This window comes from Lactuca serriola, chromosome 2, assembly GCF_051521515.1.
Source record: "Lactuca serriola cultivar US96UC23 chromosome 2, Lser_US96UC23_V15, whole genome shotgun sequence".
NCBI lineage: Eukaryota > Viridiplantae > Streptophyta > Magnoliopsida > Asterales > Asteraceae > Lactuca > Lactuca serriola.
Window position 1 is genome coordinate 184,643,399 of NC_136409.1, and position 25,756 is coordinate 184,669,154.

The 25,756-nt window shown below is 33.7% G+C and overlaps 4 protein-coding genes across 6 annotated transcripts; 3 read left to right on the forward strand and 1 right to left on the reverse strand.

The window, feature by feature from the left end:
• The first annotated feature begins 5,448 nt into the window (after window positions 1-5,448).
• On the forward strand, window positions 5,449-7,843 carry LOC145087691 (V-type proton ATPase subunit d2-like). Its single transcript, XM_079025717.1, has 9 exons — window positions 5,449-5,825; window positions 6,231-6,351; window positions 6,456-6,563; window positions 6,638-6,821; window positions 6,900-6,985; window positions 7,074-7,133; window positions 7,223-7,271; window positions 7,341-7,475; window positions 7,572-7,843. Exons 1-9 carry the CDS (start codon window positions 5,645-5,647, stop codon window positions 7,701-7,703), a joined length of 1,056 nt encoding a protein of 351 aa, XP_078881843.1. The 5' UTR covers window positions 5,449-5,644; the 3' UTR covers window positions 7,704-7,843.
• A 150-nt stretch (window positions 7,844-7,993) lies between these two features.
• On the reverse strand, window positions 7,994-9,756 carry LOC145087692 (UDP-glycosyltransferase 83A1-like). The gene is made up of 2 exons (XM_079025718.1): window positions 9,244-9,756; window positions 7,994-9,169 (listed from the first exon to the last, which is right to left on the reverse strand). Exons 1-2 carry the CDS (start codon window positions 9,725-9,727, stop codon window positions 8,262-8,264), a joined length of 1,392 nt encoding a protein of 463 aa, XP_078881844.1. The 5' UTR covers window positions 9,728-9,756; the 3' UTR covers window positions 7,994-8,261.
• Window positions 9,757-19,303: 9,547 nt separating this feature from the next.
• LOC145087693 (uncharacterized) lies at window positions 19,304-21,930 on the forward strand. Of its 3 annotated transcripts, none has more exons than XM_079025720.1 (7): window positions 19,304-19,625; window positions 19,844-20,039; window positions 20,342-20,439; window positions 20,546-20,651; window positions 20,733-20,996; window positions 21,097-21,347; window positions 21,460-21,930. In XM_079025720.1, exons 1-7 carry the CDS (start codon window positions 19,426-19,428, stop codon window positions 21,863-21,865), a joined length of 1,521 nt encoding a protein of 506 aa, XP_078881846.1. In that variant the 5' UTR covers window positions 19,304-19,425; the 3' UTR covers window positions 21,866-21,930. The 3 variants fall into 3 exon arrangements, with proteins under 3 accessions (XP_078881846.1, XP_078881847.1, XP_078881848.1); XM_079025721.1 differs by having other exon boundaries at window positions 19,494-19,625; window positions 19,851-20,039; XM_079025722.1 differs by having other exon boundaries at window positions 19,524-19,625; window positions 19,812-20,039.
• Window positions 21,931-23,012: 1,082 nt separating this feature from the next.
• LOC145087694 (uncharacterized) lies at window positions 23,013-25,425 on the forward strand. The gene has a single exon (XM_079025723.1). It carries the CDS (start codon window positions 23,193-23,195, stop codon window positions 25,242-25,244), a length of 2,052 nt encoding a protein of 683 aa, XP_078881849.1. The 5' UTR covers window positions 23,013-23,192; the 3' UTR covers window positions 25,245-25,425.
• The last annotated feature ends 331 nt before the right edge of the window (window positions 25,426-25,756 follow it).

The following is a 25,756-nucleotide window of genomic DNA, read 5'->3' on the forward strand; positions in this document are numbered from 1 at the left end:
TATCTTGGTTTTTTTTACATGTATTATTTTTTATCTATATAAAATTTTTAAATATACTGACCCAGTTTCAAATATATCTCTTGGTCATTCTAATAGGAATACTTAATGTAGCTAAGCTTACAACTAAGACAAAATTGCAAAAATGATTCTTGTGGTTCTCAAAATTATATGATTTGGTCTAAAAAAATTAATGGTGCGTCATTGGTCCAATTTTGAATACCTTGTGTGATTTTAGTCTCTAAGGTTGGCATTTTTTATGGTTTTGGTCAATTTCCAACTTAAAATGACGAATTTTCCTTTATATATATATATATATATATATATATATATATATATATATATATATTAATTTCTTTTAATTAATTTCTGTTTATTCTAATTAAAAATCCAAAAATAATCATACCCACCCACCCCTCATCCTTCTAACTTACACCCCTCACGGCTTACTCTTAGATAAATTTATCCCATCTCTCTCTCTCTCTCTCTCTCTCTCTCTCTCTCTCTCTCTCTCTCTTTATCACCACCACCATCATAGGTTTACCACCACCGTTGTCGGACACCACCGATTGTCGGACACAACCACGTGCCAGACACTAGCACATGTCGGACACTACCACCTGCCATGGAAGAAAAACGTATCGTCGTCGTTCGAAAAAAGGGATCTACCATGGAAAGTTGAAACGACGAGATTTGCCACGGTAGAAACCCCATCGACATCATCACCTACCCAAACCTTCTTCGTCAGTGTTGCCCATCGTCTTTCAGCGATGAGGATTTCCGACTGCCACCACTACCTTCTTCATCATTTTTAGATCTCCTAGCGTTGTCACGCTTTTGATTTTCTAAAAACCTAGCGTCGCCATGTTTCTCATATGGATGAGGGTTTTGGTTCAAGCTCTAACTATGGTTTCCCATAGGGATGGTGATGGCACCTAATGATGATATCATCAGAGATTGTCGAAACCCTAACGACGTTATTCTTCCGGTGGAGATTGTTGAAGCCGTAATGGTGGCGTAGACAAAAGTAAAGATAACGACGGAGAATGGCTAGGGTTTATGTTCATCTGATTTAGATCTACAATGGCGGTGGTCCGGTAACATTTGGGAAAGAGGTCGATAACTCTGGCGATGTAGGGTGACGGACCGACAAACATTTTCATATGGGGTTTGGGAGCTTCGATTCCATTAACCTTGAAGAAGAGAGGTTGAGATAGGTGTTGTAGAGGAGAGAGGACGGTGTGATGGGATTAAATTTCAAAATGTATTTAAAATCGTTAAGTATTGTAAGAATTAAAAAATGGAAAAAAATAATTATAATGGTATCAAAGTAATTTCAAGTGTATAGGGATCAAAATCACTAAAAATATCCAAAATTATATCACTAATGCGTCATCAAACCTTTTTGGACCAAAACCACATAATTTTAACAACCACATGGACCATTTTTGCAATTTTGTCTCTATATAAATAATATTTAGTTGTTTGTTTCAATCTAAATGACTAATGTACCGGTTAGTTAAGAAGGTGTCCAATCTCCAATGTGAAAAAATAAGAAACATGAAGAACTGATATGTAAATTGATAGATAATTAGACAAAGACTAGTTAATTATCTTCCATTTGAAAAAGAGACCGACGAGGAAGGAAAGAAAAACACCATAATCAACGATTAAATCATAATTGAAGTGTTAGTAGTTAATTTTGGTATGAATTCAAGTTATGGTTTGAGAAGTTTAAGCTAACATCAAGTTTGGAAGGTAAAACTCACTCTGTTATTTCCATTATGTTGATCTACGATTATATATAAAACCAAATCTGAAAAACCATTACTCCATCTGAGTTTTTAGTTGTTTCCAACATTAATTTAGTGATTCGAACTCCAAAACTTCATGCAACCTTACCAAATGTGATTGTGGTGAGGTTTAGTGAGGAAATTGATGCTTTAAGCTCCCTCCATGGTGGAATCAATGGTGAACCGTAGAATTTGATGGAATTAGTTGTACTTTGATGGTTTAAAAGTAAATCTATAATTAAAACATCAACAACCACCACTTTATTTCTCAACTTGGATTCATTTGAGTTTATGCATTTAAATTAGGGCTTGAATAGTAAACCATGATGTTTTCGAAGGAAACTTCTATTTGATTTGTCAATACATGGATAATGCCATGGATGAAGTCTTAGATCTGCACATGTTGGTTAATCAGTGGTTGATTAATTGAGAATGATTTTAGAGAAAATGGAGTTTGAATTGCAACAATTCTAAAATCATCAATTCCAACTGCTCGACTCAATGTAATTGGTTATTCTATGGTGAATTAAGTAATCTAAGAGCTTAATTTTTTTGAAAATTCGTTAAGAACTTATTAGTTGTTTAAGAATTGATATGAGTAATAAAAAAAGCTATTAAGAGCTTTAGGGACAAAGTTGGTGTTGGAGGTTCACATGAGCTTCTTTAAAGCATCTCTTATTCGTTTCAATTCAGATTGACATGTCGTTTTTTCTAATGAACAACTTAAAGTTTGTATATGATTTTAGACTATAAATTTGATATTTTTAGTTTTATATTCATTGACTTACAATCCCCCAAAATCAAGATATCAAAGCTGAAAGTTTTTGGTTTTTCAGCTTTTTTATATTATGTGGAAATTTTAAAACATGCATATCTAATTCGTTTGAAGTCAAATTGACATATGGTTTTTTCCAACTTGTAGTTTAGAGTTGGTACATGAGTTTATACTATAATTTTGACATTTTTGGTTTAATATTCAATGAACGACAATCCCCCTAAGTCGGGATATCAAAGCTGTAAATTTCAACTTTTCAGCTATTTGTTTTTGTACTTTCTATTATGTAAAAATGTTAAAACATGCATATCTTATTTGTTTAAAGTCGGATTGTGTTACAATTTTTTCTAGAGTGTAGTTTAGAGTCTGTACATGATTTCAGACTATAATTTGTTTCAAATTTAGGTTCATATTCAATGACTTACAGTCCCCTAAACTTGAGATATCAAAGTTTGAAGTTTTTAGTTTTTCAGCTTTTTTGTATTTTGTGAAAATTTTAAAACATGTATATCTAATTCTTTTGAAGATGGATTAACATGTGGTTTTTTTCGAACATGTAGTTTAGAGTTTGTAGATGAGTTTAGACTATAATTTTGTCATTTTTGGTTTAGTATTCAATCAATTATAGTCCCTCGAAGTCGGGATATCAAAGCCGAAAATTTTCAACTTTTCAGCTATTTGTTTTTGTATTTTGTTTTCTGTGAAAATGTTAAAATATGCACACTTCATTCGTTTAAAATTAGATTGACATATGGTTTCTTCCGTAGTGTAGTTTAGAGTTTGTACATGATTTTAGACTATAATTTGTCAATTTTGGGTTCATATTCAACAACTTACATTATTCCGAAGTCGAGATATCAATATGAAAACTTTTAAAGTTCAACCCACTAAGTAGAAAGTAATTACCAAAAAATTTCGGTTTTATGGGTTTTTCGGTTCTAAACTCACTTTACTCAGTTCCACCCTACCCACTTTGATGTTTCCGAGTTTTCCGGTTCTATACTCACTTTACCCACAACCGGTTCTTATATATCGGTCCGTTTTTCGGTTCTACAAAATCTCAATAACCGGTTATAGGTTTTACGGGCCGAGTTTAGACTCACTTTCATCTCTACATCTAAGTAATCAAAAAAGTTAGGGACTAAAATCAAAATTTTGAAAAACAAGATCATTTATATAAGGGTTATTTCCATAAAAGACCTTATATTTTGATTTTTTTTTTCTATTTAGACCTAAAACTTTTTTCTTTTTCGAAAAAGACCCAACTTTTACCTATTACTTGTTATTTTAGACCCTAGCAGGTTACCAAAAGGGAAATCATGTATTTTCATTTCATAAAAAACCCTACATTTTATACTTTTTTCCAATTTAGACCTAATATATATATATATATATATATATATATATATATATATATATATATATATATATATATATATATATATATATATATATATTTAATTTCAAAATAAACTCAATTTTAAAATTGGTTACAACCTTTAACACTAGTTGTACAAGGTACTTAACTACACCGATTTAATGAAACTTAACTTTGTTCTTGCATAAAAACGTGATTATTTCCTTTCAAATTAAAATGAAACCCTAAATTTTATTTTGGTAATAGTTATCCTTAAGATTCAATAACAATGATATAAAAACACCATGTATTGATCTAAACACCATGTATACATAAGATAGATTAATAAAATGAGGTAGTAGGCCAACAATTCAATTTTCTTTTCTCTACAACAAAATTTCATAATTTTGTCAGTTTTGCTCATTCACAACATTCCAACCATTATTAATAATGTCAACCATACTATTTTGATATTTAAGTGTGCGGTATCATTCTTGTTATTTGGATTTTTAACTTATGCTCAAACAGTTTCATTCCCAAAATATAGTTTTATGTATTCATATGTGATGTTAACATTTTTTTAAGAACGCCTTAAACTTGAATCTCATATATATAAACAAAACTAATACAATGTTTAGGATTAATATTTTTATGTATTTATTTGATATAATTATAACATATTATTTAATAATGGGCTAATGATACAAAATATTATATGGCTTTGGTTTAGGAGTATGATAGTGAGTGCGTTTATTAACTGTTGTAAAAAAATTGATTAAAAAATTCGGCAAAAAAATAATAATATAGAAAAGTGAGAGAGAGAAATATGTCCAAACTCACCAAATACGTATAATAGACAAACTAAAAAAATTATTTTGTATACAGTTTGTTAAATTATATGGTATTTTTTTCTACAAATAAAAAAAGTTTGTTATTATATTAAAAAATTCTTCTTAGCTATGTATTATTCATGTTACCAAAAAATATCAAATTAACATCAAATTTTTTATTATCGGTAATAATAACATTTTCTATAAACAATATATCATGTTTAATGATAATATATATTCAAGATAAAGTTTAATTATATCTTTTAAACAAAAATAAAATTTTGCAATTCTTCTAGGTGATATTCGCTCAAAGGATAATAAGTTAGATAACATTTTTTAGTGTATAAATGTATATTTTCTTTTTGGGTGTAGTCAACAATTACACCAACAAGTACCTTATATATTTGGTCTTGAAGATTATAACCTATTTTAAAGTTGAGTTTATTTTGAAAAAAAAACATTTTAGGTCTAAAATGGAAACAACTATAAAATATAAGGTTTTTATGAAACAAAAATACCTAATTTATCTATTGGTGACCTGCTAGTTTTGAAATAACAAGTAACGCATAAAAGTTAGGTCTTTTTCAAAAAAGAAAATCTTTTTAGGTTTAAAATGAAAAAAAGTCAAAATATAGGGTCTTGTATGGAAATAACCCTTAATCCTGTTTTTATTTTTACCTTTTGTGTGTGTTTTTATTTTTTTTATCAATCTCATTTGGGACAAGTAAACCGGTAGCGTCGTGGCAGATACCTGAATTTTGATTCATATGCAAAAATTGATCGTAGAAGATCAAACCTTTCGTCTTCATCCTCTGATTACTGCAAATTCTAATTTTCCAATCTTCATTGTCAAGGTTCTCGCATCACTTCTTGATCATATCATCAGACAAAAATGTACGGGTTCGAAGCTATGACATTCAACATCCATGGGGGTTACCTCGAAGCAATTGTCAGGGGCCACAGATCTGGTTTGTTGACCGCTGCTGATTACAACAATCTCTGTCAATGCGAAACCCTCGATGACATCAAGATGCATCTCTCCGCTACTGAATACGGACCATATCTTCAAAACGGTATTACATTTCGTTGTTTATAGGGATTTCGCGTGTTCTGTTATTATAATCTAGATATGGCTTCTGAAGCAGTTTCCCCAAACTTTATTTATTTCAACACAAAAAGAAATCAAGATTTGGACACGAATTAAAGATGATATACATAGACCAGTTATTAGGTATTAAAGTATCTAGGTTCAGTATTAATCCGTTCATAATAGTTGATTTTTCCAATAAGCTTATTATGTCAATGTACTTTCCAGAAAGGCGGCATCTATGTACCTTTTTGAGATTTGGTTTGTTAGTGATATTAGTTTTTGTTTCAACGATTGGCAAAGTGGCATCCATGGATCAATCTGATTTCTAGATCTGATGCTTGCAGGATTCGTTCTTGATTTCTAACTTTGTTTTGTTGATCTCTTGCAGAACCTTCACCTCTGCATACAACCACAATTGTAGAAAAATGCACTCTTAAATTGGTTGATGAGTATAAGCACATGTTATGCCAAGCCACCGAGCCTTTGTCAACCTTCCTACAATATATAACGTAAGTAAAATTATTTATACTTCTAACTTTATATAATCCATATGTTACAAGCATTCTTGCATATTCATCTTTGTTTGGGACTTAACCTTTTGTTTTCCCCTCAGATATGGTCACATGATTGACAATGTTGTCCTCATTGTTACTGGAACTCTACATGAGAGAGATGTTCAAGAACTATTGGAGAAATGCCACCCTTTGGGGATGTTTGACAGGTAACAATCTAGTAAACTCATTTTCTTGATTTTTCTGCTTATTGTAAATTTTAATACTTTTTATTTTTCTTCAGTATTGCCACCCTGGCAGTTGCTCAGAATATGCGTGAGCTCTACAGACTGGTGCTTGTGGATACACCACTTGCTCCATACTTTTCTGAGTGCATTACATCAGAGGATTTGGATGATATGAACATTGAGATTATGAGAAACACCCTTTACAAGGCATATCTTGAAGATTTCTATCAGTTTTGCCAGGTAATCGGTTATTTCTGAATTTACAAATATCATTTTATATTTACAGTTTAAAAAAAAAAAATTAGAAATTGGGAACAGAAACTAGGTGGTGCCACTGCAGAAATAATGTCTGACATTTTAGCCTTCGAGGCTGATAGAAGAGCTGTTAATATCACCATAAACAGGTGCTTCCATTATTCAAGACTTTCTTTCTGCTTATATGCAACTTCAACATGCTTATTTACTCTTTTGCCCTTGGGTTTCCATATCCAGCATTGGAACTGAGCTCACTCGAGAGGATCGTAGAAAGTTGTATTCCAGTTTTGGATTACTGTAAGATAATAAGAACAAGCTATAATCTAAATGTGTAAATTCTACTTTTTTTTTTTTTCTATGTGCTTATTTATTGGCTTTCAAAACAGCTACCCTTATGGCCATGAGGAGCTTGCTGTATGTGAGGATATAGATCAGGTAAATTAAAGTTTAATATTTATAGTCGATTTGTTTACCCCTAATTTCATGGAATAATTACTATTTTAGGTCCGTGGTGTTATGGAGAAATATCCTCCATATCAGCATATATTTGGTAAGCTATCTTATGGAGAGAGTCAGATGCTTGATAAGGCATTTTATGAAGAGGAAGTGAAACGACTTTGCTTATCATTTGAGCAACAGGTTTGTTTTTCTGTTTTTTGTGTTTGTGATGAGTGAAATTGAGATAATTAGGGATGAAAATGAAAATGGTGATTGTTTATGTTGTTATATATGCAGTTTCATTATGGTGTGTTTTTTGCATACATGAGGCTGAGGGAGCAGGAGATTAGGAACTTGATGTGGATATCTGAGTGTGTGGCTCAAAATCAGAAATCTAGGGTTCATGATAGTGTTGTTTTCATATTTTAGTTACTCATTATATGGTTGTTATCTTGTTGCATTATATTTTTTATTTATTGATTCAAATGTGGTCTTCTTCAGGTTTTCTGTTATGAGGATATTTGTGGGATATGATTGTTCAGAATCAAAATAAGAATATGATTGGCCAAGATATGAATGCAAAATAATGTTTCAGTCAAACAAATTTATTATGAATCATGGAACATTAATTAAAAGTTTTGTTTTTTGTTTAGAATTCAATTACTAAATTAATTTAACTACATGTTTGACATATATTTACCAACTTAAAATAAGAGGAATTTATGTTTTGAAACATGATATTATTTCTAAGAGAAATTAAGATCTCCCTACATTTTGTTCCTACCCATATTTATGTTCATATAATTAAAATAATGACATGTGGAAATGTACTAATTATCTCTTCTAATCCCTCTATTGATTTTGACACTTAACTTATCTAACGAGTAGAAAGATAACCAGAAACAAAAGTTAGGAGGATGTTTGATTTTTCTTTTTCCAAACATAGAGAGTTAACACATACATACTCAATCATGTTTGAGACATTCTTCACATAGAGACGTTGCTGGTGGTAGCATCTGCATCTTTTTCATGTATCCACTGAATGAAATTGCAAAGATTTTGATGAGAGCTTCCACCTGGTCTAACACTACTTGTAACCTTGTCTTGAATTTCTAAGGCTTTATCTTTAAATGATTTGTCTCCAAGGAGCTTCTCCACCTTACATTTTATTTCTCCTCTAGTGATGACACCTTGTTCATCTTTTCTAAACCCCAACCCAGTCTTCCACACGTCACAAATATAAGTCTCATTGAGAAATTGATCAGCAAAGCATGGCCAACAAAGGAAAGGAAGTCCATTGGTGAGACCTTCTATAGTAGAGTTCCAACCACAGTGACTCATAATGCAAGCTACTGAAGGATGAGCTAACACCTTCTGTTGAGGAGCCCAACTCACAATCTTTCCACGAGATCCTACTCTTTCCACATATCCATCAGGGAAACTTATGACCATGTTTGTTCGCACAACCCACATGAAGGGTTTGTTGCTAAGTTCAAGACCAAGGGCTAGTTCTGTAAATTGGGCTTGATTCAAATTGGCTATGCTCCCAAATGCTATATACAAAACTGAACATGCTGACTGTTGATCGAGCCATTCTAAGCATGTGGAGTCTTCTTGCCAGAAGTGGCCTGTTTGGTTAGCAAGTCGATTGCTTGCTAACAAAGGACCTATAGGCAACAGTTGTGGGAATTGGTTAAACGTTTCAGGCTCCATCTCAATACTTGAGTTGCATATTACGCGTTCTCCTAACATGACACCTTCTGCTATTAAAATTGCATGTTGAAAAAGAAGTTCTTTGGTGACCATGTCCCCAAAACACATCCATGGGAGGTTCTTTGGTTGTATAGGTGGCATGGTTTCTGACAGCTGAATCATATCATCATTTAGAGGTATGCCTAATTTGCAAGAAAGATTAATTAAACGAGGTTTTTACAATAAGAATATTTTTAAATAGTTTTGCAAATCTTACCATCGTTATTTATGATTCCATCTTTGATCAATTTCTCATAACAAATATTGATTGCTAGTGAAGTTAATGCGGCAGGCCAGAAAGCTGCAGTTCTGATTCCCATCTTCTTTGCAACTCTTAATGCCCATCCCATGAAACCATCAGCAACGATACATGTGACTTTGTTACAATCTTGTTTGTTGATCTTCTCTACGAGTTCTTCTAACTTATCAGGCATGGATTCTAGTATGGATTTGGTCAACTTAATAAGGTCACTCCTATCATCACATGGTTCTAAACCATCAGGGATTGAAACCATATGAATTAGATCCTCATAATCATCTTTCTCTAACATTAAATTGTTAGTCACGACCTTGTGAATGACCTCTGTGTTTACAAAAGTGACTTTGACACCATTCCTGGCTAAGCGTCGAGCAAGCTCCATTATGGGAATTACATGGCCTTGTGCGGGAACAGGTATTACTAGGACATGAGGTTTTGTCATGATTTGGTAATGGATTTTTTGTTATAAGAGGTATATGTTGATGTTTTCTATATTTGTTTATACGTCCGTTTTTATAGCTATTCATGAGTGATGTCATATACGGTGTGTTGCATATTTTTGTGTATTTTAGTTTTGTTGGGTTTATTTTGACTTGAGGTTTATCAGAATTCATGTGTTATAAGTGTCGCTATGCATGTTTTTATTGACTAATCTACATGTCTAGTCTATAATTTTAAAATCTCATAAGTTCCAAACACCTAACCACCGACTAATTAACTTTAATATTTTATAAAATATCCTGAATATCTAAAAAGTTACTTTATAAACATATGTCCATTATTCATAAACATTTTAAAAGTTTATAATTGGATTCGATGTAGCTTATTAATTTATTTAGGGGTGTTCGTTTGGATGGATCGGTTTGATCCGATCCAATCAAGTAAATCCAACTTGATTTCGGTTTTCAAAACATGGATCCGAATTGTCCAAACTAATTCAAATCCAATCCGATCCAATTACAATTCGGTTAGATCGGTTTTTATAATTCGATTTTCAAAAACCGAAACATTTTAAAACGACATATAATTATAATATTATCCAACTTTAAACAAGAAGCAAAAACAAATCATTTAGTTGTGATTTCAAATTTATAAACTAATAAGAATATATATTATAGTTAAATATTTTATAGGTACAAAACTTTCGAGAGAAAATGAATATTAATGTTTTTTTATCGGGTGAAACGTTTTGAACCTATTTGAAAAAATAAATTACAAAATTAATATATATATATATATATATATATATATATATATATATATTATAAATAGATAAATAAGAAATGTTTATTCGGTTTTTTTGGACTATTCGGTTCTTATTTTATAAACCAAAACCAATCCGAAATCCAAAATACTAATTTGGACCAATCCAAAAATCCGAATATCCGAACCAAATAGTCCAATCCAAATTATCCAATTGGATAATTCGGTTTTATCCGAATAGTGAACAACCCTAAATTTATTTAAGGAATATTCTTTAATATAGAACTATATAACAAAAATAAAAACATTAACTTATTATGTTGAGAAGACATTCAAATTAATAATCTTCGGTAGTGTTATCATTTTAAAGGCGGTGACTAAATCTTTTGAATGATGAAGTTTGTTAAAAATAATATATATTATTGAAATTTGAAAGTTCGAAGTTTAACTTTTGATGGGAGGTTGACTATTCTTAAATAGGTCCTTTGTTAGTTTGGGAGCTTATTTTTTTGGGTGTTTAAAGCCCCTTTCGAAGTTATTTTGGATCTTAAAAGCCTTCATCTAACATTTATCGGGGAAGGAGACATTGGAGATAGAAGACTTTATTGATGGTGACATGGAAGAAAAGTTCACTCCAAGGAGATTGATGGAGTGAGTGTCAGCAATCTTTTAATTATCTGCACATGTTTATCTTTGTGGCGTTGACTTTTGTTCGTTAATATATTTGTGAAATCAGAGTATGTGTAGAGAGAGAGAGAGAGAGAGAGAGAGAGAGATGGAAGAATACGATTTCTCATTAACATACGGAAGGAGGATTTACAATCTGAATATATACATTGTCTATATAAGGAAACTATACATTTACATTTAAGTCCCTAAACTATACAATTTTAACACTCTCCCTCAAGCTGGAGCATATATATCATATGCACCAAGCTTGTCATATATATAGTCAACTCGGGGTCATCTCAGGGACTTTGTAAACCCATCTATAAGTTGGTCACTCGAATTAGCGAACTTTATCACGATTAGACAATCAAACAATTTTTCTCTAACGAAATGACAGTTAATTTCAATATGTTTCGTCCACTTATGGAATTCTGGCGTGAAAATTCTAAATGGATATTGATTTCGTGCATGGGCCAAGTACGCTGGGTGTAATCATGGTACGTTGGGTGTACCATGGTGAAACTTGGACATGAGACTTCCCGGCCCCCTAGTACATTGGGCGTACATATGATACGTTGGGCGTATATATGCCATGGGCAAACCCTAAATTTTAGGGTTTTGGCGCTATTTAAGCAACCTTATACCCCAATGTTCTCTCATTACCAACCTCCATTGTCCCAAAAACTATCACGAACCCCTAATACATTTTTGGAGAGAATTGATCCTTGCGAGTGCTTTGGTGTATGTTTGGTGCATTTTGAAGAAGAAGCAGCTTGGTGAAGGAGCATTGATCAAGTTGGAGCTTATAGATCCAAGGTTTATTCATATTCCTCAGCTTCCTAGAGGTATAAAGCCTTGACCATGGTTATTCTATTTTTAGATCAAAGACTAGTTGAGATTCGAGCATATTTTGGTCCCATGAATGAGTTCTTGTGAGTAAATGTTACTCCATAAGTTTTGAGTTGTTCCTTTTGATGTTTTTGAGGTTCTTAGTTCATAGTTTGCATCTTGATGGTTGTAGATCAACCATGCATGAGTTAATGATCATTTGATGGAAGTAGAATGCTAAATCTAAGGTTTGAGTCTCTTTGAGCCCTGCAAATGCATCAAGTTGGTGACTTTATCGTTTAAGACATTCCCCAAGAGCTAGATTTGCAAAATGGTTGTTTAGACTTAAATCATTAAGTGCTTAATGACGTTTTGGCAAGTTGGAGTGTACGCGGGTGTATGCAAGTATACGCTGTTGAAGCCTCGTTTCCCCTTGGTAGCACAAGTTGTACGTTGAGCGTACTTAGGTGGTACAACTGCGCCATTTCCCACATGAACATGTATGACAGTTCAGATCAACAAGGCAACTTTTTTTAAAATCAAAAACTCGATAAATGTCGAACGGGAGCGAAGACTAGATCTCTGGAAGGATCTTTGTTGTTTGCCACCGAACACACTTTTGCATCCTTTTATGAAGCATCATTTCAGCTGTGACATCCCCATTTTCACGGCCAGAAAAGACCGATTTTGTTTATGCTTTATAAAAACCAGAGTAATTCTTTTAATAAAAATGTTGCGGAATTTGTTCCCAGTAAAACATGATAAATACGTTATCAAGGCATTTCCGAGGAAATGTATTTTTTTGTTCATTTTAAAACATTTGGGATGTCATCGTCAATACAGAAACATAAGCATAAACAGAACTTACATTCATTTACACTAGTGATCTACATCTCTTTAATCTCTTAGTGTAATGTGGCTTCATATCAACACCTGTGATATAAATAAACTGAGTGGGTCAGGTTGGGAAACCTGGTGAGTACATAGGGTTTTCAACCCACAATAATATAATTATTATGTTTAATCATCAAACAGTTAACCCAATTACCCATCCCCATTATCTTCTTTATTCTTAAGGATTTACCCTAAGAATCAACTATTCCTCGTTTATTTATTCCTAAGGATCATCCTAAGGAATCGACACGAAGTCCATCGTTACCAAGGCTTATAGATTATAACTGGTGAGCACGTAGTCCAAAACATCTGGCAAACACTTAGTTCAAAAGTAACTAGTAAACACACTTAGTTCAAAATACTTAGTGAACACACTCATTTCAAAAATACCTAGTGAACACACTCAGTTCAAAATACCTAGTGAACACACTCAGTTCAAAAATACCTAATGAGCACCTATTTCAAAAACACCTACAGGTTACGAGCCTGCTAGCGTTCCACTGGACTGTCTCGTATCGTCCATGGTCGTCATCTATACTCCACTAGATGACTGGATCACTGTCAACATTGATGTCTTTCATCGTGTTATCACACAACAGTTATTTCATTTATCCATGTTTTACCCAACACATTTTGTAGATATAAAATACATATACAGTTTAAATCATTTAAAACATGTATAAAAATCTTTCACCCAGCATAGACAACAAGTATTCAGACAATATGCACACATAGCAAGTAATTTATATTAAAATACTTCATATTTATGTGTAAGATGAAAGTAACTATGCACTCACCTGAAATGTGGTGACTCAGCACTCGAACAACGCTTCGATACTCTCAAAACAATTTTCCTTCGATAAAACCTAGTACCAATACCACTAGGGTTTAGTCTAACGATAATCGCGACAAATTAATAGTCTAACTATTATTATTATTATATAAGCGTTAAATAACACTCAATATAACTCATAATAATAACCCAAATAATTATTTTAAGGACCTAATAGCATTACTATAATTATTTGAAAGTTATATTAAAAGTTGCGTAAGCGTAGCTCACTTACAACGGATTTTAAAGAAAACTAGGCTTTGCTCGGAGCAGCGTTTCCGAAACCGAAAGACCCTTTTTCTCGGGACTCCGGGAGCCTCGGGGCTTCCCTCGAGTGCTAGGGAGGTTCCCTAGGGTTTAGGAGGGTTTAGGGGAGTTAGAGAGAGAAAGAAACTAGAGAGAGAAGTGAGAAATGTGTGAAAAAGCCAGAACCCTCGCCCCCCTTTTATACCCAGCGAGGCCTTGGATTACGCTGGGCGTAGTCCTTGGCTACGCTGGGCGTTCCTCGGATAAGGATGCCAGCTCGCACCAGCTGGCTCGCACCCACTCTCGGACCCGGACAAGATCAAGTACGCTGGGCGTACCCAGCTTCGGACGAGGGGCGTAATGCGAGACTTCTTGGCGATCATCGGATGCGAGGCGTGATCAGCAAGCAACGGTCCAGATCATGCCACGTCATCAGGCTTCGCAAATTGCACACTTAACTTTAAAAATTCATAACTTTTGCGTACGATCTCCGTTTTCGACGTTTTTTATATCCACGCGAAGGCGGGAACGTACTATACAACTTTCGTTTAGACTCTGTCGGCTAATTTTGACTTTATTTTAAAAGTTACATTATTAACAGGCCGGGGCAGGATTGGTTCGTTAAATTCTCATAACTTCTTCATCCGACATCCGTTTTCGCCCATCTTTTTCTCATTACACCAATCTTAACGAGATCTTCGATTCTCGTTTAGTTCGTTTCATCTAAAAACCGCTCGATCTAATATTCGAATTTCGGGTTGTACACTGCTAAGCCGAAACTTCGAAAAATCATAACTTCCTCATACGAAGTCAGATTTGGGCGTTCTTTTTATGGACGCTCTCGATTTAACGTATTCTACGAATTTCGTTTAGATCACTAAGGCTAAATCTCTCTCTATCGTAAATTCACTATTTACGCTTCCCGGTATCGTGCCGGTTCCGTCGCGAAACTTCGACGGGTCATAACTTCTTCGTTATAGCTCGGATTTTGACGTTCTTTATATGCACGGAAACCTTGTAACATATTCTACAACTTGGTTAAGATTATTTATTCTAAATAATCTTATCTTTTGTCAAACATTCATTTTCGACACTTATTGCCTCTAAATTGACTAGCCCGGATCTACGGGCATTACATCAGCATACAAGGTAAGTATGTTAATTAACCTCTCTGAAAAATTTAATATGATCATATAAAGTTCTTGTACATGTAATTAAATAATTTAATATTGCAACTGATATTTTACCAGCCATTAATCTGCGTTTAACGAAATTCCGTTGAATGTAGTCACGAATTGCCTCGGTAAGCGTTATTATCGGTACATTGCGTTGATTTACCGATAACACCAAAAAAACATTGGGGAACATAAATGTTGAATACATTCCAACGGATGTTAAGGAAATAAGCTCTTGTCCATTTCGCATAACCGATGTTGGCAAGCACTTACACGAGCATCAGGGGTCAACCGACGAAAGTTTTCTTCAAAATCAGACATAGTATTTGAGTTAGATGTCATCCAGAACAGGGTTGTAATGTTATACCATAGACGCCTCTTGTGAGAATATACTTCAACACACTTTTAGAAGTATACTCATGATAAGTATCAGGAATACATGCTCTATGCAAGAACTAATGACATCGTCCATATTAGTTATGAACACCACTTCCCTACCCTGTGTGAGAGCTTCTTTTTGATGGGTTTTGGACATAAGAACTTTCCCTATGTGCACATACAACCCTATAGCTTGGATATAGGTTTTACTAATTGAACATGCCATAATTCCAAGACTTTCATGGCTAGATCTAAGAACAAAACATATGAAAAGAGATCTAGAATAATACCTTGAGTTACTTGCTTGAAACCTTCTTCTTCTTGGAGCTAAGAGTCACAAATGTCACTCCTCTAATGGCTTACAAACACCAACTGGCAAGAAGGTGACTTGAGAGAGATGAGGAAGAGGGAAGTCGGCTCTAGGGTTTCTCCAAACACACGGGTGGCCGATTTCCTCAACCCTATGGGTCTATGTATACTGTGAACTCCTAGGGTTTCACCCTTAAACCCTAATTGGATAACTTATCCTCAAAGCAATCCAAATCCCTTCCTAGATAAGGCCTTGGACGATTTCTAGGTGATCCATATCCCTAAAATCGTCCAACCCTATATCCATAAGGATTATCAGCTCAAAATACAACTTTCATACATTTGACAGTTTATACCCCTTTATTCAATTAATCTCTTTAAGTCACTAAATTAATTCCTTATTAATTTATGAATTATAGTAATCAAATAATATAATTATTCTTTTAATATATTATTCTTATAATATATAAATAATATCTCTTCTCTCTAAATTACCCTATCAAGTTGCTATGGTGAAGGCAACCCAAAAGGACCATGCACAATCGGGTTAAGTACTTACCAAATATAGTTACAGCCTTAGACACTAATCCAACACTTTTAACCTCATTAGGAACCAGGTATAATAGTAGAGATTATTTTCCACAACCAGACCAAATGCTATAGGGAGGGTTTGGTTGTTATGGTCAATAACAACTGCTACAAACATTGTTTTTAGGTAGTCTCCTCTAAGAGGAACACTACATATGAAGATGACAAGCAAAAGCAACCTATGAATGCATGGACCTGTATTTTTTGGGAAACAAAAGCGAATTAATTCAGATGTAGAAACATTTTCAATTTTAAAGAAACAATAGAAAAGTGTAAAAAACAAATATATCACTCATCCAATAGCCATAAAACTAGCTTCAAAACAATCCATCAAATAAGTTTTGATGTGAGTGTAACTATGTAGGTTGGTTCTCCTAAGGTTGTGAAGGTAAACATGCAGGTTGTTAAAGCTTTCTTCGTGCTCACTCTTTGAGAAACTCATTTTGAAGCAGTTATAAGAAATAATTACAAATTACTTGGTTGAAGGTAAGGTTCTAAGCACATACGGACACATACACACACACATCCAGAACATGAACTCCGAAACGGAGACCACCACTCTGAAATGTGATGTTTCGGAGCATGTGATCATTTTACCAAAAAAATGTTGGTTATTTTTGTTAAAATAGACGTTTATAAAGGTTAGATTACCCAAATTTCCTTTTTTTAGTTATTTCTGTACAATAATTAGCAAAAGTGGAGGGTGGCTCTCCTAAGGTTGTGAAGGTAAACATGCAGATTGTTAAAAGCTTTCTTCGTGCTCACTCTCTAAGAAACTCATTTTGAAGCAGTTATAAGAAATAATTACGAATTACTTGGTTGAAGGCAAGGTTCTAAGCACATACGGACACACACACACACACACATCCAGAATAGGAACTCCGAAACGGAGACCACCACTCTGGAATGTGATGTTGCGGAGCATGTGATCATTTTACCAAAAAAAAATGTTGGTTATTTTTGTTAAAATAGTCGTTTATAAGGGTTAGATTACCCAATTTTTCCTTTTTTTGGTTATTTTCTACACAATAATTAGCAAAAGTGGCTATTTTTATAGTTTCTCTTTCTCATATTTACTTTTTTGGAATGACTAATATTATAAAGTCCTAAGTTTTTAACGTGTAATTGAAAAATGCCATAATATTTTTTTATTATTGTTATGACCACAACTTTTTGTGGAATTATCACACTAGACCACTTAACGAGTTTCATGGTTAACTTTGTTATATTTTTTGCAAAATTAGTCCTAAAATTGAGTTTAAAGTTCAAATTTGGCCCCTGTATTTTGCAAAAAATTACACAACATGATTTTTTAACTTTAATTTTCGTTTTTTATATACTTTATTTAATTTTGTTTTTTAAATTTATTTTTCATTTTTATATACTTCATATTTCATTTTAATTTTTTCATCTTTTTATTTTTAATTTATTTTTCATATTTTTTCATATGTATTTTTTTTGTAGTTTTAATTTTTTCTTGACCATTTTCAAAAAATGTAAAATGTATTAATATATTAGAGTATACTACAATTTTGGTAATTTATAATTTTTTAAATTTTTTTATTTTTATTCAAGTAAATAAAATAGTTCTATTTATATTTGTAATTTCGGTCAAACTTATTTTCTTTTTATTTTTTGGTTCTTTAGTGCTATTATATTTATGTTACGAAAAAAATGAAAAAAAAAGCTTGTTTATTGAGAACTCATGTTTTAATGTGTGATATAACTTGCAAATTAAATCATATTTCTATATGTGATATCAATAGTTTAAATTCAAGATAATTGTTTTCAATTTGATATTAGATTAGAAAAAGAAAAGAAATAATAATAGTCATTCTTTATAAAAAAAATTTGTTATAGTATTTTATTTTGAATTCAAATTTATTTATTTGAATCAAAATAAATAAAATCAAGAGAAAACCCATAAATAACTAAAATAGAAAACAAAAGGTAAAAAAATAAAAAAAAATAAAGTTGTTGAAAAATAAATAAACAAAATGAAAATAAATTAAGTATATATAAAATACAAAAAATATATATATAACAAAAATAAATAAAGTATACAAAAATCAAAAAATAAAGTTGAAAACCATATTGTGTAATTTTTTGTGAAATATAGAGACTAAATTTGAACTTTAATTCCAATTTTAAGAAATTATTTTGCAAAAAAGTTAACTTTAGTTAACTATAATACTCACTAAATAGGCTATAGTGAAAATTATGCGAGAAAGTTGTGGCCATAGTAATAATAAAAAAATATATTAGAGTTTTTCCAATTACGCGTTAAAACTTAAGACTTTTATGATATTAGTGGGCTAGATATATTTTGCTAAACAAATGGTAATAACAGTAAAAAAATTAGGGTGTTTTTCTTATTAAAAACTTTTAGTTTATGATATTAGTCTTTTTTGGAATTGGCCAATGTTTTAAAAACCGGTTTTTTAGTTGAACCGGTTTAATGATTGGTTTCCGGTTCAACCGGTTCGACCGGCGGGTCAACTGGTTTTTATAATTTTCATATTTTTTTCCTATTTTCCTATATATATACATACATATATAAATCATGAATTTAACATTTACAAGTTCAAATATTAAAAATATACATACAAATAAGTTGCAGATCACTCCAAATACATTAAAAACTTTATAATATTTATCATATGTTTTTATTTAGAGAACACTACATATATTTGAAAAAAATCAATAAAGTTTATTATGCAAATGTTTTTTTTTCATGTGTTTTTATTTGGTTTAGCCGGTTAAACCAGTATATTTTGATCGGTTCAACTAAGTTTTTTTTTTCTAAAAACCGACCGGTTCAATCCGGTTCAGAAGGTAAAACCGGTATAGCTGAACCGTTGTCTCCCCGGTCACCTGTTTCGACCGTCTGTTGAAACCGATTTTTAATACCTTGGAATTGCCCAGCTACGCTCCCTTAGACAAACCCCAACTGTTTCATAATTCCAATTGTGTAAAACGAATTGGAATTTTTCTGCTCTACTGAAATCCGACTGACTAATGGCGGACAATCTTCCTTCAGCATCGCCATCAACCTCGACAAACCGTGATTCAACAACGAAGGTTACGGATATGGATATTGACTCGCTGGTTCACTGTGCAAGCTACCTCACCCTTCAAGATATCTCTAACATGGCCCTCTCCTGTAAATATCTCAATCGCGTCGTTTATTCTGATTCCATCTGGCGACGCTTGTACAGGTTCTATTTTCATAAACGATTTTTAGTGTTTTTATGCTTCCTCTTCTTTACATTTACCACCACTTAAGTAATATATTATTTCAAGAAACATCTATGTCTGTTTGTCCTTCTTAATTGACATGAAAGTACATAGAGTTACGATTATACAAGAAAGACTTATTTGAGCTAATTGTGATATGATAGCAGCCCTAACTGGAATTTAATACTGCTAATTGAAGGGAACAGTGGCCGGAGCAGGAACCCTATATCATTTCACAAACATCATTTCCAACTGCAAGAGAAGCATATTTAGGACGATATAGTGATTTGCAGCGGTTTAAGTACGTTGACCCTCTAGTTTATGATGTGCACATGGGGATTGGGGCAAAATGCAGCGACTTCATATTTAGCAACAATTCTATACTTTTTTCTCAGGTACCCAATGAATAAATCTTTTATGTTGTTAATATTGTGGTGGGGATATTGCACACTACTTGGGGTATAATGATTTGATAATTATCATCTACACAACAAACTGTGTATATTTGGGGCAAAGTGCAGCGACCTCATGTTTAACAATAATTCTATACTTTTTTCTCAGGTACCCAGTAAGTAAACCTTTTATGGTGTTGATATTGCACAGTAGTTAGGGTATAATGATTTGATAATTATCATTTACACAACACACTGTGTATACTTAATACTTGTTTACCTTTACTTGATTCTTCTTACTTTAGGGTCCTGTTATAAAGATTTTGAGCATTGATAAACTGTTAGAAGGAAAAACTTCCCTTATCTCACTTAATGATCATCGTGCAAGAATTACCTGCATGAGGTGAGAATTCATATTATATCTTGTCTTATATGTTTAACCTCCACTCCACCTCTTGTAGAAAGATCCTTAAAACTTGATGATAATGGAATAGTCCTTTTGTTTACAGATTGTTTCCTCTAAAAGAAACATCATTATTTCGGAACGAAGCACAAAGAAACGAAAATGTTTTAGTTACCTCAAGCTCTGATCACTCAATTCGACTATGGTGGAAGGTATGGATGACGAATTTGCTTTTTTTTAATAAACCTAGAAAAAGCAAGTTGAATCTTAAATGTGTATAATGAAAATTCAAGGGAAGCTGCCAAAGATGTTTCAGAGGTCACAATGGCCCAGTTACTATCCTCTCTGATAAATTGTTGGGAGATGGAACTGGAAAAGTTTTTGCCAGTGGAGGTGAAGACAGTACAGTCCGCCTTTGGTCAATGAGCTCAGGTGGAAAGCGTGGTGGTCAACATGCTTTGAAGGCCACACTTTATGGGCATGAGAAACCTCTAGTGTTCATGTCTGTTGTTCAGAACAAAGCCTCCCTTCTAGCAAGCATGTCTAAAGATTCCAAGGTATCAATTCCCATGTTATCAATCTCTTCTTACACATTTATGCTGTAATCTATCTAACAATTTTCTTTTTTAAAAAAAAAAAAAAAAAAAAAAAATACAGGTTAGGGTATGGGATACGACAATATCTTCTGATCGTAGTTCGTGTTGTGTGGGCATGACTTGTATCCCTGGTGTGCCAGTTGGCATCAAGTGCCATGATTCATTGCTTTATATAGCTGCTGGTTCTTCCTTTGTAGCAGTTGACTTGAGGACAATGAAAACAGCTTTCAAGACATCAACAAACCAACCAAAATTGTTTTCATTCGACATTCTCCCCTCAAAATTTTTAGCATGCACTGGTGGAGTTGGCAGGTTGATCCCATCACATCATAATTGTTGTACTGTGTTTGACATGGCATGACACGATACATTGTATATGCATTGGACTGGGACTGAGACTGATATTTTTGTTTACTTTGAGCAGAGCCATGCTTTGGGACATAAGGAGAAGTACAGGGACCGGGGATGCAGATCCGATGGCTGAGCTGGACAGGCATGTGGGTCCCGTGACACAATTGCACATGGACCCGTACAAAGTAGTCACAGGAGGTCGTGAAGATCCATATGTTAATATTTGGGATGTCGACACGGGTAATCAAACGAATATTTTGAGGAGTAGCTCAAATCTAAATCTAGATGGTGGTGGATGTGGGTGTTGTGGTATGGCTGCAGATGGGTTTCGTATTGTTACAGCTTGTTTTAGTGGAGAAGAGTGTGTGGTAAATTTTAGAGATTTTAATAATGCTGTTTGTTATGGCTCCTTTAGTGAGAATGTAACAGGTTCAAAATTTTGGTGCCCATCAACTTCAACTTACTGTTTGAGCACATAACTGAAATAAACGAAAGTTAACTGATTTTTTAGGTGTATGTTAATAATTGACATAACATTTTCAAAGTCGATGGTTTTTCTGGCTTCTTAAAATAGTTCCACCATATCCTAACAACTATTTAAGATAGTTTGAAATTGTTCTTGTTCAACTCTAAATATGCATTCACTCTGTCGATTACATCACACTCATGTGAGTTTTGTAATTTGTTTTCTCTTAAATTTGATTATGTATGGTGCTATTGAACCCATGAAACATAAGCTTATTACGAAGTTTAGCTATAATAAGTCACAAAATGTTGAGTCTTTGTGGATAATGGGAGGTTAAATGGTTGTGATAGGATCAATATAATTTTATAGCTCTGGAAATTTTATATTAATGGGTTATTTCAAGTAGTTTATCAAAAAATTAACTTATAAGCTAATTTATAAGTTGCTATAAGTTCCTTTTATGCTGTTATCAAACACTAAGCTGAAAAATAAGATAGTTTATACACTCCAAACACAGCCATTATGCTAACAGATTTAACTTTGTTAATTAGTGAACTTATGTTTTCTTATGAATCCAATCAGATAATATATATAACAAACTCAATAGCATAATTTGACAAATAAAAATCCAATAACATAAGCTCGTAATTAAAAAATATATATATTTACATAAGGTTTATTAGCACATAAATAGAAATATACATTGTACTTTACAATTGTTTAGGAAGATTAAATATATAGACATCATTAGATGGATCATCGCATTAGTTTTCCATCAAGTAGTCGAGTATAACTATCATTGTGAGTTCAAGGACAAAAAGCTCATAGGTTTTTTTTTTCAAAGCTAAAGATTTGTATATACTAAACGTCTAAACCACTATCCATATGCAGAGTCCCACATTAATTTTTTTTTTTAAAAAAAGATCAACATCTATAAGGTAGTTTTACATGTCTTAAAGAACATTCGAATGCAAATATATTGTTAAATTCATTTTTTCATGAAACTACATCTCTATAATATACATAAAAAATATTAATTTGGGGAAGATCTATAAAATGATTTTAAAATCCTCACGAACCACAATAATAAAAGGCTAATAGTTGAGGCATAAATTTCATACAGAAGATTAAAAGTTTTGACAGATCCAAATTATCTCATATCCTAGTGTTTCACGATTGAATATAAACCTTGGGACATTGGAAGATAATATTGGGGTTTCCTTTTCATTTTCACTCGCAACAGAATTAAAGCAGTTGTAATGTGAGTAAACGTTAAAATGGAAATGGGAAATTTTGACTACTAGTTCCACTCTCGGAGACTCTTTCCCAACACCCCCAAAATGACAACCACCACTGTTTCCGCCGCCTCCGTCATGGTTACCACCGTCTTCCTCCTCCTACTCCTGAACACTGCCACCGCTTCCACCACTTCCACCCCAATTCTAGGCTTAGACTCCTTTCTGTCCCAGCAATCCCGTCTCGATCCACAGGCTACAAACGACTCCTTCCTGTATCTCTCATCTCCCCTGAAAAAATCCCTCTCCTCCAACCTCCGACCTCCGCCCACCTCCTCCTCCCTCCTATCCCTTAAAATTTCCGTCCCCGTCTACGTCAAACTCGTCGGGCCCTCCTCATCCTTCCTCTCCACGTCCCCTTCCCTCTTCTCTTCTTTCCTCACCGCCGCCATCTCCTCCGATCACTACCATGTCATCACCCCCTTTTCATCCAACACCAATCACCGTCTCTCCCTCACCCACATGCTTGCCCTTGACGTCGACCTCTCATCCCCTTCCCTCTCATCCAAACTCTCCGATAAAATCAAATCAGAAATCGCAACGACCGCATCACCCCTCAGATCCAATTTAATTTCGATTTCTTACACCACCATCGATTCGATTATCAAACAGGATTTCGAAAAGGAAAAACCCACTAAAGGGGTTTACATTTACTTGCTCAATTTAGGGTCTCAATCAAAGCCCTACGCATATAAGTACACTGATACCGGAGAATCATCTCTCGGTGTTACCAAGTGTTCCGGTAGCATCTGGACCGGAAAAGATCGCTACTTGTGGATCGATTTAAGCGCAGGACCTGTCGATTACGGGCCTGCGTTATCTGGAGACGGAGTGTTACCAAGAGGCGAGTTTCACCCTTTAACAGCATTACATGGTCGACCAAAATCCCAAAAAGCTTTACTTGCTGATATGGCTTCTTTGGTTTGGAGTGCCTATAAGGTACTTCTCGTGCCTTCTTTGAGAATTCCCGTGCCTTTCGAGAACACACTGATTGTTCAGTTTATACACATCCATGGCCCTGATCGCGATCCAAAAGGTCTGGATTTCAATGTGATCGAGAAGAACTTCAGGGATGAGGTTAACGATAATGGATTATTATTTGCCGATCAGTCATTAAGTTTCAAGAACTACGAAGTCGATTTAGCTGAATGTTCCATCTGTTCCTTTGCCATTTCACTCTGCATTACTTCCTATACTTCAAGGTACTTATTCGATAATTACACTCTAATTGTTAGCGAGTACTTAGATTCTAAACGCCTCCACCAAACATTATCCGAATCCCAAGATGAAATTAGAAGATTAGCAAAACTCCCAGAAGAAGATTTCGGTAGAGTTCTTCCTGTTTACATCTTTGACCTCGAAGTGAATTCAGTTTTGCTGCTAGATCGCTACCACCAGTCTGTTGCATTCAAGGACATGGTGATTGCAGTTAGAACAAAGAACACACAAACTGTTAGTGATTATAACTGTAATGGGCGCCATGTTTTCACACAAATCCGTGAACTTGAAAGGCCTCTTGTGGGTTCAATTTTGCAATCAATGTGGGGCGTATCACCAACTCATTTAGTTTGGAGTGCACAACATAACAGCACACTGGTTGATTACACATGGAGTGTTGGACACACACCATTTGGCCCATTTTCAGAGCTTTCTTCATTGTCTTTTATACAAAAAGATGCAGCTAGAAGGAATGTTATATTAACATCTTTGAATTACACCATTACAAGTGCAATTGATGTTCTTGAATCCATAGCTGCACATGGTGGGGAAAGAAAGATTCTGCCACATCATCAGCTTTTAGAGTTTTTACAAAGATGGAATTTGTTCAAATACAAGGTGGATAAGGTGGTGTCTTCTTTGTCACATTTGGACTATGAAATGGCTTTGTATTATTTGAGGTCTTCTGATCATGACCTTTATGCAATTCACTCTCTTGTGTATCATGCATCTCAAGATATGGAGGCTGCGCTTGTCTGCTTTGAGGACCCACCGTTTCCATGGGCGTCTTTTTTGATGTCTGTAGGGATTTTCTTTGTTCTCTTGTATGCTTATTTGCAGAGAGACAAACTTTTCAGTAACAAAAGGAAGCAGTTTTAACAGATGAAAAATGACACATTGCTGTATTACTGTAAGATGAAATGGTTGGAGCATTCAAGGAAAGTACTTTGTCTCAGTGAGTCTTGTTTTAGTCTTTTAGATATATTTTCTTTTTTTCATAGTTGAGATTTCAGCTCCTGATTACTGTTAATTGAGTAAAAGATTGGATAGAATTATAGTATCTTCTTGCAATGCGTTTGGTTGATAGCTTTTTCTCTGTTTTATGTGCATGATTCTTTAAAAGGGGTTTTACTTAATGAGCTTAATGGGTTAAGCACTTAACCTGGAAAACTGTACATGGATTGTTTCTTTTTTACTTAATTTGGATAAAATTATTTAGTAGGTTAAGCCATAAAACGTGGCTTCATATATCCAGACACCAACCTTTTACCTATTTGCCTTTCCTCTTTTTTCCCTCCCAACTTCTTGCACATTAAAATTGTTGATTATTATTAAAATTGATGAGTTTTGTGAAAATTGTTTGTGAGATCGTAAGGGTAAAATGGTCATTT